The following is a 22101-nucleotide window of genomic DNA, read 5'->3' on the forward strand; positions in this document are numbered from 1 at the left end:
TATAGCTTACCGTTTCTATGCTACCAAATACAGTACAGTTAAGTTCTAGTTCATTGATTTCCCTCTAAAACACAGTTAAAGGCAAGTCGTGCAAGAGACATTAAACAATATGAGCATCGGTACGGGCATCTTCAAAAGGAACCAGACCGCTTAAAGGAGTAGTTCACCCCCAAAATGACTATTTTTTTCCTATTGATTAGTCACACCATGGAGACTTGAGTTCAATAATAATTGTTTGTAATTGTTGCATTCCTAAGACGAAAAAAAAAAAAAGATGATTATAGTAAATTTACCCCCATTGATTCTGGATGGGGACCCAACTGCATGGGCCTGGATGGAGACCCAAATAAGGCCCTGGATGGGGATCCAAGTGCATCTGGGTCAGATTCAATGGGGGTATATTTAGGGTCAAGGGTCAAGTAAATTTACCCCCATTGATTCTCAAACAAATGCATTTGGGTCCCCATTCAGGGCCTTGTATTTGGGTCCCCAACCAAGCCCAGGCATTTGGGTCCCCATCAAGAATCAATGGGGGTACATTTTAAATAATACATTTTTTGTCTTAGGAATGCGACAAATACAAAACAATATTAATCAACGCAAGTCTCCATGGTGTGACAAATCAATAGGAAAAAAAAGTCATTTTAGGGGTGAACTACTCCTTTAAGCTTATTCTCAAATAAAATGCAGGAAAAGTTGCTTAATAACCAAGACTTTTAAGGTGAGATTGCTTATTTGAATCCCCCTTCTCACAGTCATGGTTGTTAATTGAACTCCCCCTTGACCAATTAAACCCTATACTTCATTGTCCGGAGTCCCCCAGGGATCTGTACTAGGCCCCCTCCTTTTTTCCTTCTACACCTCGTCGCAGAAATAGCCGAGCAGAAAGCTTGTCGATCAGCTATTTTGGCCAGATCTTCATCCCAGAATAGGGACACTGATTGCATTCAGATTATGGAGGAAATGTCGTATTACATTTTCTCTTCCACCATTACACAATAAAAGTTTTCAAATCTCCAAGGCTCTGAGGGTTAGCCTGTTGGATAATGGCTGCCCTGAGTGCCCTCTATACCAGGCGCCGTCCTCAATCCATTCCCACTCTGCCTTCTAGCACCTCGCTAATTAGGAGGTTGACTTGATCCCGATCAAGACTGGTTAGATCCTTCAACAATGTCAGCAGTGCCCAGAGAGGCTAATCGGGAGCACCAGGGCATTCCCACTGCGACGCGGGCAGTGTGAATTTACTAGGTTGCAATGATTTTCCCGGAGTGATTAATTTTCCTTGCAGTGGGGAACTTGCCCAAGTTTCAAGCACGTTTCATGGGCCACCCATGATGATTGGGCCCTCTCACTCACTCATGCACAGTGAACACATGCACTCACGCACGCACGCACGCACACAGGCAACACGCCTTTTTTTTGAATTGAACAACATTAGTAGCCTGACTAGCCTCCCATTGATCATGATTGTGGACCACCTGCTGGGAATCTAGGGCAGGGGTTCCCATAAATATTCTTTTTAATCCGAGGCACCCCTACATTATAATTTTCACTCCCAGCACCTTATATTTATAGCATATCAGCGTTGTCGGGTGGAAACCTTGTATGTCCAAAACCATTGGTTTTGTATTTATCATCTATAAAATGTACTAAACTAGTGAACTACTAAACACAACTGTAGATCGGCTGTTTTCACTAGTTTTGTTCGACAGTCTTGTATGATGAAGCAGGGCTTTGCTTTGCCAAAAGACGTACACATATGAACCTTGGAGATACAAGGTTTCTGCCTGACAGTGACAATATGTTTGTGATTATGTTGCGAGGAAAACGTTGAGATAACAGACAATTTGGTTAGAACTGACTGAAAATAACTTTGTACTTCAAGTTTAAAATGCTACAAAATATGTTTCCAAGAGTCCAAATATTATCAAATGATCTTGCGGCACCCCTGGACTGCCATCACGGCACCCCAGGGTGCCCCGTCACCCACTTTGAAGACCCCTGATCTAGGGTTCTTGGAATAAGCCTGTGGACTGTTATTATTATTGCTGTTGTTGTCAATATAATTGCTACTATATCATGTTGCTGTTATTCTTGTTGATGCTGTCCATCTTATGTGCCCCCCCCCCCCCCCCCCCCCCCCACAAGGGGGCACATAAGGGGAAACATGCTGCTGTCCATCTTATGTCCCCCTAACAAGGCAGATGGATGCCCACCCTAGAAGAGCCTGGTTCAGCTCAAGGTTTCTTCCCATTAAAGGGGAAGCTGTCCTTGTCACTGCAGCCAAATGATTGCACGGGAGAGAAAAACGTTGGGTCTCTGCTCGATATTTAAAGTGCCTTGTGACAACTTATTGTGATTTGGCACTAAAACAAGCCACCCGTGTGTGTGTGGCTGCAATGATGGGACAGAGAGTAATAATGCTGGTCTAGCATATTTAGGCCACTGACTATGACTCTCAGTGACAGTGATTCTTGACATATCTGTGCCAATCATTTTCCAAAGCATAGTCCGGGGTCTGTTAGGTTTTCCAAACAGCCATTGGATTCCATTCATTCTGGTACGCTATGAAAATATCCTTGCAGAGACTCGAAACCTTCTTGACATAATTTAGGCGGTCCAAAAATATCTTGTATGAGCTGTGATTACAAGACAATGTATGAACGCTGATGGTCCTTTAACCTCTGTCACCCTCATGTCCCTATTTTGGGCATGTCAATATAGATGAAAAATGTATGTTTTAAGTTGCAGTTCATCATTATAGGTAAAAAAGATTTTGCATTCTTTGTAATAAATACCAGAACGACCCACTGTGGGCGTGTAGATCTGCTGTTTCGAGGCAGCTTCCTATTTTCGCGATTCATCGTGCAACAAAGTATATACAGTAGAGCTTATAAGTGGTTATGTTTGCCTGCCTTCCACTGCAGTAATGGTAATGATGCAGTTACTAGCAGCACCATGGTGATAGAGATACTGTGTGTGTGTGTGTGTGTGTGTGTGTGTGTGCGTGTGCGTGTGCGTGTGTGTGTGTGTTTGTTGGGGGGGGGGGCTCATGCTGCAGTAGAAAAGCAATGCATAATAAAAGAGCAACTCACTGATATAATACAGAGAATGTTAGGTCTAAAAACAGTTGTGGTCAACTATGTTCTGTATATGCGCACACGGGTTATGTACTCATTAAGTATAACGGGTAGTACAGTAGTCTATTGCACACTTATATACAATGGAATGTGTAAAAGTTCAGTAGCCTTTGAATTTCACGGTTGGAAATGTCTTATTGTGTCAAATATTCTTTGCAGTACAGTTATTCTGTCGGTGTGTGGTCACTGAGCGGGTCAAATGACACCATGTTGCCACCAACACTGAAGAAGTGCCCACGAGCCAGGCACCAAAGAACTTGTGCACTAATCCGACATATATATTATCGTTGTTGTCGGGTGGGAACCTTATAAGTCCAAAGCCATTCGTTTTGTATTTATCATTTTAAACGGACAGTGCGAGGCGTTGTGAGCTTGTAGATCGGCTATTTTCAGTACTCTTGTGCGACAGTCTTGTATGATGAAGCAGGGCTTTACTTTAAAAAAAATAATAATTTGAAACTACAAGGTTTCTGCCCGACAGTGTCGATATATAAAAAATATCTGTCCACCCTGAAAACAGGAGGTTCTCATTAAATATTCCCTCATTATTGCTATTTATATCTCTTCGTCACGAAAACTACAGTGTGCAGTACAAACTGCATAATGTGTTTGTGAGTCTAATGAGACTTTAAAGCAATACTGTCGAGCCAAATGGAGGAATATAAACTATAGGCCTATAGAGAGGCACCACGCTTGAACCTCTTGGAATCGTTGATACTTAAGAGTTCACCCAATATAGGATATTTAATGTATAAGAAGGTTTGTGAGCTCCAGGCGCTCCCTTTTCATATGTAAAACGTTCTTTTTTTTGTCAAAGGTAATTGGCCAATGCTTTAACAGCACACCACACAGTGGCGGAGGGACCTTGAATCACCTCAACATTTACCTCAGGGGCTGGATTATAATCATAATGAAATCTCCTTCAGGTGAGCCGAGACTCTCTCCATTTCATAGAAAGCCAGTTGAGTCCACAAGAGAGGGCCCAAACCTAAGGGCTGTCCCCTATTGTATCGTATTCATTCGCTTAATTTATTTTCCTTTGTTCGCACAATCAGTTTACCAACCCCACTAATTACCACCATTCAAGGAGTGGAGCCACAATTAAACGAGTGGGCAATTACAAATCCTCTGTTGAGACTCCATTGGCTCTCAACAAATACGGTAATATCAATCAGCGATAATGTAAGTAAGTAAGTAATGGAAATGCATTAGAACATATGGAGCAACAGTAGACCATTGTTGAGAGGGGGTGTGCAAAGACGGGCCTCTGGGGGCGAGGGGAGTGGCATGTACAATGTAGTAAAACACATCTTAGGCCAGGGTTCCCCAATAGGCGGCCCGCGGGCCATTTGCGGCCCACGGGGGGCTACTGTCTGGCCCACACCAACCCCAGTAATAATGGTGGTATAAGAGCAGCAACAACACTAGTATATCGTCGTTGTCGGGTGGAAATCTCGTTTCTCCAAATTTGTACGTTCTTTCGCAAATCACACAAGGCCGTCGCACAAAAGTAGTGAAAACAGCAGATCTACAAGCACACAACGCCTCGCGGTGCGATGCGTTGTGTGCTTGTAGATCGGCTGTTTTCACTAGTTTAAATAATTTTTAAAATGATAATTGCAAAACGAATGGTTTTGGAGATTTTCACCTGACAACGACGATATCTGAACCGTCGCAGTCGCTGGAGTAGCGGGAATGCCGCCGTCGCCCCCTGCAATGTTGTGGCCCTCGGCTTGGTACCCTAGACATAATTCGGCCCTTGGAGAAAACTAATTGGGGAACCCTGTCTTAGGCAAACCAGCTTTCTGCACTGAGCCGGAGCACAAAGTGAAATCATATAAAAAACTAGAATTGCACTCTCTCGAGGTGCCAACTTGCATCTTGTGCACAAGTAGGCCATGTATGGCCTATTTGTGTGCCAGCAGAGTGTGCCATGAAGTGCGCTCACCACTGGCATCACCAGTGGCATCGCCAAGGAATGCTGGTCCCTCATTGACTGTTGATGTTGCCAGAAATGCTGGTTCCTGAATCCTGATTGGGCTACGGGCTTAACAATTTTGCTGCCATTTTAAACATAGCTGTAGTAAGCAGCTGCCAAATTGTCCTTACCTTTTAACGTGGGCACGCGCACGCATCGTGCACAATCTGTGCGCGACTCATCTAGTAGACGTGTAGACTCGGTGACAGCTTTCGAATAAAAAAAACCCCATTGAAATAGACATATCCGTTGCCACGCTGTATCCCTGCTTATCCGCCAGTGTTTACATGAAAAAACATTGAAAAAAGCCAGCTGTGCGCTATGGTAACACGTGGACACGTTCGCGCACATAGCAGACGATATGTGCGCAGATCATATGCCAGGCGGGTAGAGGAATCAAAAAAATCAAAGGAATTCTATGGCCATGCAGTCAGCTCACTTGTTTACAATGAAAAGCTATGCGAACGGAGCTGCGACTGGACGTCAGACCGGATATGGAAACCTAGATCCGGTCCAAACGGGAAATACGACCGGATACAGTTAGGGGGCGGGCCTAAAGTCTTCGAAACGGCTATATACAGCGACCATACTTTTAATCGTTTCATAATGATTAAAGCTAATTAAATTTCCGGGAACGACGGGCATCGCAGAGAGGTACAGCGGGAAATCTCCGGTTTCGGCGGGGATCGCAGAGTATGAGTTAAACACACACCATGCCAACATACGCAGCCGAACGCGCAAGCTCTGATGACACAAGTAATAATAATTATTATTATTCTCATTATCATCCAGTAGGATAATATACACAGTTAAATACTTAATCTTAAAGGAATACAATAAAACACATTTTTTTCTATCAATTACTCACCCCATTTCTTTTCGCATGTCCAGAGCCAATAATTTAATAGACCAACAAGAGCAAAATCATAATATGGTTTTTGCTCTTGTTGGTCTATTAACTTATTAAATACAGTACATAAATACGAGCAGAGCTTATATTGAGCCATTAATTAAAGAAACGTGAAGCATGCATGATGTGTTCCTGTATCATGCATGTCATAATAATCTACCTACCATGGACAGGGGGAGGATGGCCTGTATGTCCCTCTGCACCACCGTCAGCTCCGTCACCACCTTCTCAGAGTCAGGGGGCGGGTTCTGGCCCTTGTAGTCGATGTTCCAGTTGATCCTCCGGGTCACCGACAGGCTGGTGAAGTTCTCCATCTCGAAATCCAGCTGCATCACCTCCACGTTACCCGGGAAATCCCTGCCGGGACAAGTTGAGAGAAATATTGTTGTGAGCTGCGTTGCAATATCTATGCTCATTGGACAGCTCATCGGGGACATAGTGGCACGTTCTGTCATTGCAACGAAGGGCATCTGTGACAAGTACCTCAGGGTCAGACTCGGGACTGCATTTGATCATCAAATGCAGGCACGTGCACACATAGACATCAAAGGCGGCTTGAGCCCCTGCCCTTTTATCCGTCTGTAAAAAGTGCCCTCTCCAGACAATGAATGCAGTTTTTACTCTCGTGAAAGAAATGCAAATACCCCCTTTCCATGCCATACCTGAAGGCAACATTCAAGAGAATTGGCTTGTCCAAACTCTCAAGAACTTGAATGCAGCATCTTATGTTGAACGAATGACCCTCTCTGTGTAGAAATCCATGCCGTTACGCCACATTCCCAGTATTGACTTGATTTAGCTTAGTTCAGTGTGGTATCAAGCACTGAAAATAGCCGACCTCCAAGCTCACAACGTGTCACGCTGCGACGCATTGTGAGCTTGGAGGTCTGCTATTTTCGATACTTCCACCAAAAGGCCCTTTTAGAAATGTCAGCCCGTTCCCAGTCAGCTCTTATCTTATCCAATGGCGCGTTGTGATAATTCTTTGACTTATGCTGTTACAGTTACAGTTAAGACAGTTTTTATTTTAATTTTAAAGTGAAGGTAAATGATTTTCATTGGTTAAAATAAGTGTTAAATAGCTTTGTATTCTGATTGCACTCATTTCTATAGAGTGTATGTTCAGTAACAGGAGTCTCCATGTCTCTCCAGATCTTTATTGAACAGAAAATGCATTTTCAGGTCGGGTTACCAATCAGGATAGAGAACTCTGGATACGGATTAAACTAGAATTGCACTCTGTCGAGGTGCCAACTTGCGCCTAGCGCACAAGTAGGACATGTATGGCCTATTTGTAGCAGAGCGCGCCAAGAGGTGCACTCACCACTGGCATCACCAGTGGTGACATCACCACTGGCATCACCAGGAATGCTGGTCCCTCATTGGCTGTTAATTGATGACGTTGCCAGAAATACTGGTCCCTGATTGGGCTACGGGCTTAAACACCCACAGCTACCTACCAACCTACATACGCAGCCGAACGCAGTACTTGCGCGCTCTGCTGCCGCAAGTAACAAGTGAAATTGGAAGTGATGACACAAAGAAATGAGCAGACAAAATTGGAACTGGAACACTGTAAAATGAAGCCGATAAATTGGGCACTTTCTCCCAATTGGCTGTATTGTTGTCACCTACCTAAAAATGTATTGTCCTGTTTATTAAAGAACTGAACACACACTTTATAACAGTGGTTTTCAACCAGTGGTCCGGGGACCACCAGTGGTCCTTGAGGGGGTTCCAGGTGGTCCCCAGCTAAATGATGGAGAGTTGGTAACCAAATGGACCCTTATAGATCTTTCATTTAAATTCATTCAAGAGAATGTAGATTTCTTTTTAACATCAATACAGCATGGAATTGTGGACAAAATCGTTTCCAACGATAATAAAATCTTCTACGTTTTGGGTCTGACAGGCTGAATCTCATTAAATGGTGGTCCGTGGCTCAAATGTCAAATAAACAATGGGCCTTGATATGAAAAAGGTTGAAAACCACTGCTCTATAGCAATGATTACTATCAGAATATAGTGCTTTAACCTTTTAACAAAGAGACGATTTGTTTTGACCGAAAAACCTTACCCTACCTTTAATGTTCCCAAAAGACAATATAAGAAACATGGGGAAATGATCTGGTCCTAATATGTGAAATGTCCTGAACAAAGGCATTAGAGCAAGGGTCTTCAACGGGGGGTCCTCAGAGTTACTAAAGGGGGTCCTCCAAATCTTTGTGTGATAGCAACATTTCTTCTCCTTTGGACAAAAATAGCAGATCTACAAGCTCACAACGCCTCGCATCAGCTATTTTCGGCAAAGTAAAAGAGCAGACAGAGTGAAAGTACAGAGTGAAATGTCAAGTTTATTAAGTATTGACGGTTCAAGTGGTTAAACATCTGAAAACAAAAATTGACATGAATCCAAAATACACTGATGATTGTGCTGTCAAACAATGAAACTAGATGGAATCTATGATAAGGTTGGGGGTCCCTGTTTCATCTCTCCCTCAACTAAAAGGGTCCTTGGCCTGAAAACGTTGAAGACCCCTGCACTAGAGTCTAGCACTAAATGGTCACTGAAAAACTGCATTTACGGTGCAGAATGCTTTTATAGTCTTCTCCACACTCCAAGCTCTACAACGCCTCACATTCAATCATTCACTCACTGCCGGCGGAGGCAGCCATGCGAGGCCCCCGACCCGCTCGCCAGGGGCAGTTAGGCGTTCGGTGTCTTGCTCAAGGACACTTTGACGCCATGCCAGGCACCAGGATCAAAGCGGGAACCTTCTATTTGCCAGATGACCGATCTACCTCCTGAAGCATTTCTTTATTTTCCTTTTTAACTCTGTGGGGACTGAAACACTGAATCATTTACAATGTACAATTTGAGCTCAGCGGGGTGCGCTTGTTTATTGGCATCCTTCATGACAGCAATTTTATGATCAGCATGGTACTGTGTGTGGTTCTGCGGTGCGAGGCGGTGCGTGCTTGTAGATCAGCTGTTTTCACTACTTTTGTGCGATGTCCTTGTGTGATGTAGCAGTGCTTTACTTTGTGAAAAAAATTACAAATTTGAACCTTGGAGATACGAGGTTTCTACCCGACAGTGACGATATGATGGTGTGCCTTGCGCCGAAAACACCAGATTTACAAGCTTACAACACATCGCACCCATGCCACTTTGTGAGCTTGTAAATCGGCTATGTTAATTCATCAGGTCCCCTTATCTTCGTCACACTGTTTAGTGCTTCTTCAAACAGATTGCTAATTGTACTCAGTCACATGCGCTCAGACCTACTGCAATGACTATTTGATTCTAAATGATTAGTAGCTTACAGTAGACCTACGTAGTCCAAATCGTTTTGATAGCTGTGAGTGCAGTGCATTAGGACTGGGCAATATATCAACATTATAAGGTGATATTGTGATATGAGACTAGATATGATCTTGGATTTTGGATATTGCAATGTCGTGATATGGTGTGATAATTTATCCTGGTTTTAATCAATTAAGCCCTATTTATACTTTGGAAAAAATCGCCAGAGATACAAGCTCGCAATCCAACGCATTGTGTTGTAAGCTTGTAAGATGTATATTTTTTATTTCTGAACATTTTTTACAGGAAAAAAAGTATATTGTAATTACAATACCAGTAAGACTCCCTAAATCGGGAGATGTATGCATGAATACACAAATTGGCCTAAAATGTGTTTGAAAAAATCGGCCTGATGGTTTCGCTATATGGGACAGATCCATGTTGATGACATGAGTGTAGACATACTGTGTACCGTTTTGCGTGATTTTAGGTCAAAATCTGTAGGAGCAGTGTCCAAAAATGTGTTTTAAAAAATCGGCCTGATGGTGGCGCTATATGGGACAGATCCATGTTGATGACAGGAGTCTAGACATACTGTGTACCGATTTGCGTGATTTTAGGGCAGAATTTGTAGGAGCAGTATCCAAAAATTTGTTTTTTAAGAATCGGCCTCATGGTGGCGCTATAAGAGGGCCATGTGAGAAAGGAGGGGTGGAGGTTGTGCTTTGGCAGCCAAGGAGTGTGTGTGCAAAGTTTGGCATGGATAGGGGCAGCGGTGGCGGAGAAATGAGAAGGGCAAAAGTGTGACGTGTGACTGACTGACAGACAGACAGACTGACTGACAGCCGGTGGAGGTTTTGAAAGTAACTGCGACCTGACGGTCGCAACAATATCATCACAAACAATAACGATATCGAGGTATTTGGAGTAATAACTGTCATACATTTTTTATTTAGTCCATATCACCCAGCCCTAGAGTACATCCTGGCCGGTCTTTGCAATGAAGATAGCAATCTAACAGCCTCCAGTGCAGTGTATGTGACCGTGAAACCGAAGATGACTTCACTGACGCCTGTTGGGCTAAAGTTCAGCAAGCCCTATATGAAATCTACTCAAGAGGTGGCCAGGAGCCAAATTAAATTTCCACCTATGACAAGAACCATTACACCTAAACCCCTCACCTGATACTGAAGCTAAGTGAGTGCGATCTCCCAGAGAGACTGGCTTGTGATGAATGCTGGGGCTTGACTGTGTCATGCAATATAAGGCTCCTCCTCTCATCATGAGATCTCAGCCCATTTGTCTCACCATCGCTTACTGAAAATGAGCCTCCCGCACCTATGTGTGACACTCTAAAGTTGACATCAATATGGCCCACCAAGCGGAGCACACGTAAAGATAAGCCGGGCTTTTCAGCACAATAACTCGCACCACAAAAGACGTTTTAAAATGAATGTTTTAGTTTGTGGTTTGCAAAGGTGACTCTACGTGTATATATTATACAGTATGTGCATGTGCATAACAATTGGTAGAGAATACAAGTGGGTGTAACTAGATACTTATTTTATATCATTTATTTCCAATCTGTTTCCACTGACTGTAAATTCAGTTTTGCCATTGGGTTAGGGTTAGGGTTAGAAAAGAAAAAGAAAAGAAAGAAAAAAAGCTTTATTAAACAAAATAGTCTTAATACTTAATACTAATAAACTACGGTATCTTCAAATTTCTGTATTTTACTTGCAGTATAAACATGAAAAAATCTACCCTGATCCGAAAAATTATAATACAGACCAAATAAACGTGATTGACATTACTTGAGGTATTTTGTTCTTTTTTTTACCTGCTCCGAAATTCGCTCCGATATTCGTCCGGAAAGAAACCCAGCAGCAATGTGCAAGGACCTTATGGAGGATTTCACCACTTTTCAAGTTCAACCTGTCTTCATATAATAGGTCCTCACTAATCTTCATGATAAAATGGCACAAATTTTGTGCCATTTGTTTCAATTTTTATTATCGCGAGAACAATGGCTTCCACTTATTGCAACTTTTCAGGAATAGAAAGCCTGCAGTTTCTATTAGCTTGGATTCGCCATTGATGATGTCACTGGTGGATGTATTTGACTCGTCCACAGCTCTCCTATGAGACCCAGACTGAGTAGAAAAAAAATTTGTGCTCATTTATCATAAACATTAATGAGGACCTATTATATGAAGACAGGTTGAAAAGTGGTGAAATCCTCCTTTAACAGACAATATGCTGCCATTCATTGCTGTGCACAGAGGGTAAATATGCTTGAATCAGGACAGTGAATCCCTGATTGATACTTGGTAAATAATTGAGTAACTAAACTACAGACAGGCAGGCAGGAGGCAGGAGAGCAAAGTAAAGAGCATGTGCTTACGGATGTTAGTGGAAGTTAAAGCCTTAATGATCGCCTCCCCGTATAGCATATAATATTTATTTTATAAGCGCTGCTTCAGCGTTTTGTGGTTGTTGAAATAATGTAATCCTTTGATCCCAACCCTATTAAACTGATTAATATGAAGAGTCCAATAGATCTGCTTCATAGCTGCCAAATAAAAACAGCTTTACAGTATGTTATAATTTATCAAGAATGATGCTACATTCAACACATTAAGAGGTGGATAAAGTACCGTACTCAAATGTTTTACTTGAGTAAAAGTATCAATACTGCAATGTAGAAATACTCTGTTAGGGTGCCCTCACACCAAAATACCTAGAGTGGAATCCGCCAATGCATTTCAATGAGAATGGAGAGTTTTTGCCAGTAGAGGATTTCTGCAAAAAACGCTCCATTCTCATTGAAATGCATTGGCGGATTCCACTCTAGGTATTTTGGTGTGAGGGCACCCTTACAAATAAAAGTCCAGAATTCAAAATGTACTTGAGTAAAAGTACGAAAGTATTGGCATCAAAATGTACTAAAAGTACCAAAAGTAAAAGTACAAAATGTTTGAAAATAGTAGATCTACAAGCTCACAACACGTCGCGATATTTGGATCCAAGATGTAGTGGAGTAGTAAAAGAATTGAAAATTGGAATTACTCAAGTAAAGTACAAATAACTCAAAAGTGTGCTTAAGTACAGTACTTAATTAAATCTACTTAGTTACTTTACACCACTGAACACATTATACCAAGACACTAGGATGGTGAGTTATCGCCATAGACAAGTGGGCCACTTTTACTGCAGACATTTTGGCATGTCATAGGACATGCAGTGTTAGGGTAATAAAAATAATTCTGTGTGCGTTTCATTTAGGCGTTTATGTGAGCCAGCATTAAGTTAAGTGTATAGGAGTTGTCCGTGCTGGATTCCAGTAACATCCGACAAACCCCTAAATGAAACAGCCAGAAAGAATGCTATTACAGTTCGGACTGATCTTCCAATGCAGCTCTTCGCAAGAGAAAGCGGAAAAATCAATTCTATCCATCTCTCTTTATCTTTTTCTGTCTCTCCCGCCACATTTCCCTCTCCTCGTGTGTTATACTTAATATGGTAGGAAATGGCCTAGAGCTACGTATAAGGGTACAAAATCATTAAAAAAACACACACAAACTGAAAAAGGCTGAAATGTATTAGCACAGGATAAAGTCTTTTGGGCTCTTCCAAATCAAGTTACTCTGATGGTAAGGAACTGATGGTCCACAGATTAAAGCACACTTCGGGGCAAATCAACAAAAATACACATTCACACATGCACGCGTAAACACAAGCACACACAATATAGGGGGAAAAACAGAGGTGTAAAGTAACTAAGTAAATTGTAACTAAAGTACTGTAGTACAGTTTTGAGGTATTTGTATTTTACTTGAGTATTTCCAGTTTTCAGTACTTTCACTTCTACTCCACTACATCTCAGAGACAAATATTGTACTTTTACTCCACTACAATTATTTGAAAACTTTAGTTACAAGTTACTTTGCAGATATAAAGTATTATATTATAAAACATACATTAATCCACTTTAGCCCTATTTTATACCTAGGCTATTTTCAAACATTTTGTACTTTTACTTTTGGTACTTTAAGTACATTTTCATCCCAATACTTTCGTACTTTTACTCAAGTACATTTTTAATTAGAGACTTTTACTTGTAAGGGTGCCCTCACACCAAAATACCTAGTGTGGAATCCGCCAATGCATTTCAATGAGAATGGAGCGTTTTTTTGCAGAAATCCTTTACTGGCAAAAAAACGCTCCATTCTCATTGAAATGCATTGGCGGATTCCACACATGGTATTTTGGTGTGAGGGCACCCTTACAGAGTATTTCTACATTGCAGTATTGATACTTTTACTCAAGTATACAATGCAAGTACTTTTTCCACCGCTGGGGAAAAACACAGTTACGTTTTTGTCATGAACACAGACACACACACACTACAAAAGGTGCACTGTGCGATGTGTAGCCCCTACCCCATAAACAAGGAGAGTCACGATAAACAAGCCATTGTGTTTCAGAACAAGCTGGCTCTCTCCCTCCCCTGTGGCACCTCCCCTGGCTCCCCACCCCATCTATAAATAAGCTTTTCACACTGCCAACAGGCTACAGCAGCCAGTGTGAAACAACTTTGCCACTATTGGCAGACTGTATCAATTTTTGTTTAAAAAAAGTGAAGAGCTAGACTTTTTCAACGTATCTTTCAATTAATTTGTATATTACTTTTTGCAGAGAGGATCCAAACTGCTGTTAGAACAATTTTCAATGTAGTAATTTTTGGTGACAAAGAATACAATATAGTACTTCAAAGAGACTAGGATACCACATAAGCATCAAATATAGCATCTGTCTAAACAATATGCTATCTAAATAACATAACTCAGCATTTGTGGACAAGCACACAACGCCTCGCACCTGCTCGTAGATTGGCTATTTTCACTAGTTTAGTTCATTTTTAAAATGATAAATACAAAACGAACAGTCTTGGACATACAAGGTTTCCACCCGACAACAACGATATATTGTATATTCTTTTAGAGGTCCTTCTGCCCTGGAAGATCTACTGTACAGAAGTGGAAGGCACAGGTGTGGGAGGGAGGGTCTGAGAAGAGTTTAACAGAGTATTCTAACAAATCTGGCAGGAGATCTGGGAGCCCAAAGTCTGAACGGATCAGTTTGTATTAAAGATTCACGAGTCGAGCTGGAACTGGAAACTACAGGCAAAAAATCCAATATATACGGTCTGCAATATTCTGAAACTTGCAAAGATGAATCAGACGCAATGCCCATCAGCCAAAATTCTAGGACTTCGAGACAGGGGAATTTACGTGTTTCTCTGCAACTTTCGATAAATGTCTTTCTTTCTTCTTGTTGTAAATCTTTGATCTAAATCTTTAATATGAATTAAGAGTGGGCAATAGTCTTTGACACGATACTTTGAAAATGAGGGGAAAACAATGACATGGACATTATGGGCCCTATTATGATCCAGGTCTTATGCCTTATGCCTTAACTTCTTTGCCTTTTTTTTTTACTATTTTGTTTTTGTTTTTTAAATATTTCAAATAGCTGATCTGCAAGTTTACAACGTGCAGATGTAGATCAGCATTTGAAGTATTTAAAAATGTTTTTCAAAATAGTGAAAAAAAGGTAAAGAAGTTAAGGCATAAGGCATAAGACCTGGATCACAATAGGGCCCTATGTCTTTAGCCATTACCATCGACAATCAATTAACATCATATTATGTATATTTTGGTATGAAACCCAATTTTGTTTTTCATTTAACCAAGTAGGCAACAGTGTATCATAACATACTGTATGTCTGACTTTTGTAACAAACCAAACCGCTTGAGACTCGGTTGACAGAGAGTTCTAATTATTTGAATTGTGTGAGTCTTTCTGCCTCAACAGACCGTAAATGGTAACATGGGACATTTAGTATGCTTTAGACGTATGGCTGTGATTATGGCAGCCATGTTGAAACATCACTCCAATGCAACAGCAGCAGCAGCGGATGCATAGTATGTGATATATTTATGCTTGTGACTATCAACAATATCACAAAGCACTGAGCAGCTTTAAACAGATATATTTTCAGGGATGTCTTGTCATGTATTTCTTCTGAATGTCATTTCTAAATAAGCAGGTTTTCCTAACTATTGCTTGCTTCCCCCAAGCTTAAAATAAAATGTTCCAGAGCAAACTGTTGTTGATTGCAAATTGGCTTAAATAAAAGCAGATAAAATGTTATTATGCTGTTGTCCTGAGAAGACACGGTTTTCAAAAACATTTTAATCACAATTTAGAACCCATTGGCCAAAATCAATAACGCAAAAAAGAAGAAGAAGAAAATCTATAATAAATTGAATTGTCGCTATTTACAAGGCACTATTAACATTAATCCGTTTTAAGTTAATTTTCAGAATGGGCTGAAAATTGATTACAACGTGGATGATTCCAACAATGACCAAACCTGCTACTTGTTGAGACAACAGTGGACAAAAACCACTGAACTAAAGAAAGAACGATAATTAAATCTACACTGTCACTGTGATTTAATAAAAGTGCCACCTCTTTCTCTCACTGGGCAAAGGTTTTTCAGGTAATTAAAACACTAGCTGACCAGAGTCCTCCAGGACTCCATAGCATAGTACATACTAGAACCCCTCCTTATTTCTTTACCTACAATTCACTAATATCTTTGCTGAATGTAGACGAACTAGAGTACAAGCTGTGAGCTTATAGATCCGCTATTTTCGCCCAATGTTCACCCCCATAATAATGACGTTATGGGACAGGGTTAAAGCCAGATGTTCACCAGACGTTTATAAGACCACCTGAGTACGGCATGCAACACCAGCTGCAGCCACCCAGCGGTGCTGTTAAGCAGCCTGCACTGCTCATTCAAACTGGGTTTGATTTTTAATTAATGCGAGAACAATGGCTGAAAAAAACAGATTCTGAACCGCCCATAGCCCGCCAATGAGACGCGGAGTGAGTAGACGGAAATGGTGCCGTCTTACAATGAGGACCAATTATATGAAGATGAGTTTGAAAATTGGTGAAATGCTCATTTAATGATGGCTGGAGTCTGGAGGTGTACTGTTACTGTAAATGCTGAATGCTAAAGTTGTGCAGCTACTGTATGGATTTGGGAACGTTAAAAGTGAAATGCTAGCGTATAACAAGTTGGTTCATATTTTATGATCATGTTTTGATTCATAGTAAAAAGCCACCAGCATTTAGGCTGTGTCAAATGAACCTTATTGGGTTGTCAAGTTCTACTACCATAATATAACTATGAAGTTCAAGGTGATCTTTATTGGTACGTCTTGTGTACAGGAGCAAAAAAAACATTTTTATTCGTCTCTTAGACACAATAATAAATAAAAACAATTGCATTGTGTTATTTTGTGTCTTTGTGGTTCTTAATCTTGACCCATGTGGGGGACTGGGGTCGGACCTTCATATCATACCCCTTAAAGGGATAGTTCACCCACAAACAGCTTTTTTCCCCTATCCCTGATGGAGACTTGAATTCATGGATATTTTTTCGTTTTTGTCGCATTCCCAAGCCAATAATTTTGTGTCTCTATAGGGAACAAAGCAGGCTCTTTGTGTCTCCACAAAATCTCGATGGCACCGACAGTGGTGCAGTGGTGATTCAATGTTTGGGGGGTCGCGGACGTCGCTCGACACCTACTATACAGGTCTATTGATATGCAAATCGGCTAGTTTCTTTGTTAAACGGTTGTCAATGTGTGAACTTTGGTGGGTGCGAGACCCCGGCTCAAAAAAAGATATGGGTCGTCGGGGGCGCGCGACCCAAGACCACTGCAACACTGGGCACCGAACAGCCGAACTAATGACAGTACCCGCCCCACCCGAACCTCTGAATGACATCATATTGTAGTTTGGACAGAGCCGAACCGAAATAAGTTTGGCTCTAAAAGTGGAGTATGAATCGGCCCAACAGTATTTTGTGTAATCCTATGATTGTGAAATCATTGTTGTGTACATTTGTTTTCTGGTCAATAAAAACAAAACAAAAGTCAAGTCACCATTTGTACAGTATGCTGGTCCTGATGTGCATTTCAAAAGGGAAAGTGACAAAAACAATTAGGTGTACAGTAACTAAGCAACAAGACATTTTGTCAAAACAGTTGTTTTGCTGTGTGGAGCTGCAGATGAACTCGCAGGATAATTTTATTACGTTTGATTTCCAGTTGAATGGACCCATCATTCCTACATCCTAATGAAACAAAGCATTGACGTGGCAATTCCTAGAGACTCTGCCTCTCATTTTACATTGTTTTATGATGATTCCTCCTACCTTAAATAGCTATTTGAGCAGTGGTGACATATTCCACCTTGTCTTTGTCCCTATTACTTAAGGACTCTAAGGTAGTTTCCCTGTAGCTCTATCTATGATAATTCCACTACATTTACAAGGCGCCTTTTCTTCATTCACTGAGCAGGTAGCAAGATTACAGAAGGAGGATATTAGCTGGTGGATGGGACAGTTTATTGACTTGCTTATTATGCACTGTGCATAATGATTATCCAGATTTCTGATACCCTAGCTGTTTCGCGATTCACATTAAGTCACACTTAGCAGAAGGTCAATTGTGCTTGCAAAATATCAGCATTTTATCAAAGTACTGTAAAATATTGTTAATTTAGCCCCTGTGGAACTGCAGGCGTGTCAATTTGCACACACACAAACACGCACGCACGCACGGACATGCGCACACACACACACACACACACACACACACACACACACACACACACACACACACACACACACACACACACACACACACACACACACACACACACACACACACACACACACACACACACACTCAGTATGTTATTTTGCAACCGAAGGTCGCAGTTTAGTATGTGAAACGACACATCATGTCTCCGTCTGTCTGGATGTGTACACTTTCTATGGGTTTGCCGCTCTGACATCACGCTCTGCCATCACTGTGATGTCGGGGGAACCACACTAACAGAATCACTTTTATGCCCATATATGGGGTTCCCTGATGTCATCAATATTAAGCCCATACCAGGACTACATATGGGAATGCCCTATATGGAGGCCACATCGGCCACATATAACAGAATCCATATACGGCCAAGACAGATGGCTAATTAACCGATTTAGTGCCATTCCCGAGATATCTCGCGAAATGTACTCGAGTATCTGGAGTGCCATTCCCGAGATATCTCGCGGAAAGTAATATATTACTGTAACGGCGGTTATATTACCGGATACAATGGCCGGAGGTCCCGATCCGATCTCCGTCGCTGATTTGTCATCATCACGGCTCCACGGGCACAAAATAGTAATCCCATAACATTGAGGTGGACGGGGGATCTCATCTTTAATGTCCATTATCTCAAAACTACACTTTAGAAGCGAAGATGGAGGCAGATGCTCGCTTATATAACACATGTATAAAAGCACTGATCCGAGCCGCCATGACACCACGTAAACAACGATCGATTCCGGCGCATGACGCGATGACGTCAGACCGGAAGTGTTACTGCTATGGACTTCTGGCCTTCAAAATAAGATCATGGCCGTTAATGGGGCCTGAGGGAGGCACTCTGGACTTTATAATCCGTTAATGTCTGGGGCTCAGAATGAGTTAAGACAGCCAATATATGTGTGGCTGGTTCTACAGACAGGGATCTCCATGTATGGGCATAAAAGGCATTGTATGTATGATGTCAGATGTCATAGACGTGATAGGACTTTCACATAACTAATAACTGAGTAAACATGTGGGGTCTCAGAGCATATCTCCATATACAGTACATGGATCTCCATATATGGGTACCAGGGGTCTCCATATATGGGTAACTGGTCCGATATACATAGTACGACCTCCCCATTTAGGGCCCTGAGGCATCTTACTAGTATATAATATGAATCTCTCGACTTGTCCTTGTCAGTGTTGATGTACTGACATATTATCTTGTTTATTATTGTGATGTTTTTATCTGCTTATTGTAAATCGCTTTGGATTAAAAGCCTCTGCTAAATACCTAAACTGTAAACTGTAAACTGTAAACTGTCCTTGTACCTTAGGCAAGCGGCAAGTTTCGTTTGCTGGAAATGAAGCCACTTCCGGGTTCTACTTGAGGCTGCTGTTCCAATTAATGGCCCAGCAGATGTCGCCTATACGAACACATCTGGAGACTTCTAAATGCATGGTATAGGTCAGGGGTCTTCAACGTTTTCAGGCCAAGGACCAAACCAAACCAGACCAAACCTGCCAGAAATAGCCGATCTAACCTAGAGAATTGGCATTGGCTCTGAAATGCAGTTTGTTTTTTAAACTCTTTTTCCACCAAAGCTGTGAGACTGTCCTTGGTCTCTGTTGAGTGAAGCGTTTAGAGGACTGACTTGTGAGCCTATTGATGCTTGCTGCTCCGTCGCTAAGACACCTGAATTCCCCCCACAGGGATCAATAATCTATTGAAAAATATCCTTTTTTTTTTGTATACAGGATGATAGAGCAAAGTATCAACAGCTTGGGCTCCAGTGGTGGTTAGATAGATGCAGTGTGTGTTTAGGCCTGGAGCTGTTGACTTACCCCTGTTTCACTCCTTTGTTCTTGTTCACATCGACGGTGGTGATGGAATGCTTGGCCCCAGACTGCAGTTCCCAGTCTACCTTCCACTGGGCATTTTTCGATTTGGTCTGTCGCAGGTTCACCCCTTTCTTCGCCTTGACCCTGTGGAAATAGAATGGGGAAAAAGGGGAGATAAGTCAATTTTATTAGAGGGTGAGGTGATTTATGAACAAGGTCAGCAGTTGGGTATCTTACGTGAACCATATTTCTCCTCGTTGTATCACGTCATGGCAAAAGCAATTTCAGAGATGAATCAATGACAGATGGGAGTAGACGACAGTGCTTCTAACACATATTAGACCACGGGACAAAGGTTATTTGGGTTGCATTAAGGTTACTTGAGTTAGGTAGCAGTGTCTTTGCACGTCATATAATTATGATTTATTACACGCAGCATTTATAGAATAAAAACTATTTGTACTTCAACAAGACACAGTCCCACAGCCTCCCACTATAGCCACCATGCTTAGTGAACACATCCTTAAATGTATCATGATACTGTACATTACAGTATCATTATTACATGGAAAAGAATACTTCTGAGAGCTGCTTGCATTGCTTTATCTGGAACCTGTGATTTGAAAGAGTAAGTGTATACTGTATGTGTGAGGATGTGTAGTACTGTATACTGTAGCTTAAAGATGTAATACTGTATGGACAATTTTGTAATTTGAACATGAGGTAAGGATTAACCTCTGATGTACAAACCACTGAACTTAGACGTGTAACTGTGATACCATCGATACAATTTGGAGCTGCTCTGTATAGAGAGAATCCTTGGGAAAGAGAAAACATGTCTGCAGGCGTACAGGGGGATTTTCCGGTGATGATGATGTGTTGCTGTTGCACTAATAGAGAATAAGGCTCAAGCACTGTATGGGTCCATAAAACAGGTTTCCCTTACTGTATAATATACAGAGACAATATTATTGTCTCTTCAGCAGCTGCACATTTTACAGATGACATCACAATGCTCCCTGTTTATGTTCAGCATTAGCTGGGCTGTCCTAAACGCTCTCACTGTGGATTCATCACAAACATGGCCTAGAGGCTGTCCAGTATAGGAATATCATTGGCGAATGCTTTCCATTTTTTTTTTAATTGTAAAGGTGACTGTGACTTGGACTCGAAAACATTTCCCGGCATGATTTTATCCTAGACATTTGCCGATTATTGCAGATACCTCTACCAGCACACAGACGGGAAATAAATAAACATTTTGCCTCTCAGTTATAGTGAATTTGGTCATTCGACCACAGCCCTAAACCCGACTCCATCAATGATGCATGATGGGGGACCATCCACTCACCCATGTGCATCTAGAGACAATGGAGATCATTGATTTATTCTAATGTTCTCGTGCTCATGAAACAGGATATGGAATGAATGATTAATATACTAGGATTCTCTTTGTCTGTCTAGTGTCTCCAAGCCATTTTGTTGATAAACAAAAGCCGCCCTATGATGGCTTACTCACAAAATGCCGGAATGTCAAGGATCCCGCTCTTAACAACTTGCTGTATAAATCCCATATTAACACAACCCTACTTCCAATAAACGACAGGTGCAATTTCAGAGTACTGCCAAAGGGTGGGCAAGGTTGTTATCAATATGCAAGTGTCTATCTCTGTATGAGGACATTAAAGCAACCCCCCCCCCCCTCCCCCTCGTGGGACACTAATGACATTGCTTTGCTTACAGGGAGAGGCAGCCTAGCCTTGTGTCTTTGTTGCTCCAGTGCAAACGCTGTTTTCTTTTCAATTGCTTTCTCGGAAAGACTCAGGAACATTATGTTACTGAAATACCCTGTTTTAGTTCAGCTCACATCGTTTTGTATGACTCGGCCGTTTGATGAAGTGTACAGTAGATGAGCCTTTAGGCAGCTCCAGTGTCTTTCAGACTCACCTTTATAATAAACGGGATGTGGACGGATGCAGTTTGTAAGCCCTGTAGTCTTTCTACTTTCTATTGTTCAAGAAGTCAAGCCCTGCAAACTGCCTCGCCCACTCTACTTGTAAAAAGCTGCTGACCTGCAAATTAATACACTCCGTACAAATTAATTGAATCTGCACAATAGCAGGAATAGAGAGAAGGTCCATACATATGCTTATAATGCAACAATAAATCTAGAATAAGACAAGTAATCT

At 41.5% G+C, this 22101-nt stretch overlaps 1 protein-coding gene across 1 annotated transcript in view; it reads right to left on the minus strand.

Moving 5' to 3' along the window:
* tmem132e (transmembrane protein 132E) overlaps nt 1-22101 on the minus strand; it is a gene marked incomplete at its 5' end in the record, with an annotated part of 201259 nt that overhangs the window by 90292 nt on the left and 88866 nt on the right. Inside the window, 2 exons of the mRNA XM_080749244.1 lie at nt 6193-6385; nt 19916-20056. Of these exons, the coding sequence (XP_080605370.1) occupies nt 6193-6385; nt 19916-20056 (334 nt within the window). The remainder of the gene's footprint in view (nt 1-6192; nt 6386-19915; nt 20057-22101) is intronic.

Source organism: Nannobrachium achirus (assembly GCF_963921795.1).
Source record: "Nannobrachium achirus genome assembly, chromosome: 19".
Classification (NCBI taxonomy): Eukaryota; Metazoa; Chordata; class Actinopteri; order Myctophiformes; family Myctophidae; genus Nannobrachium; species Nannobrachium achirus.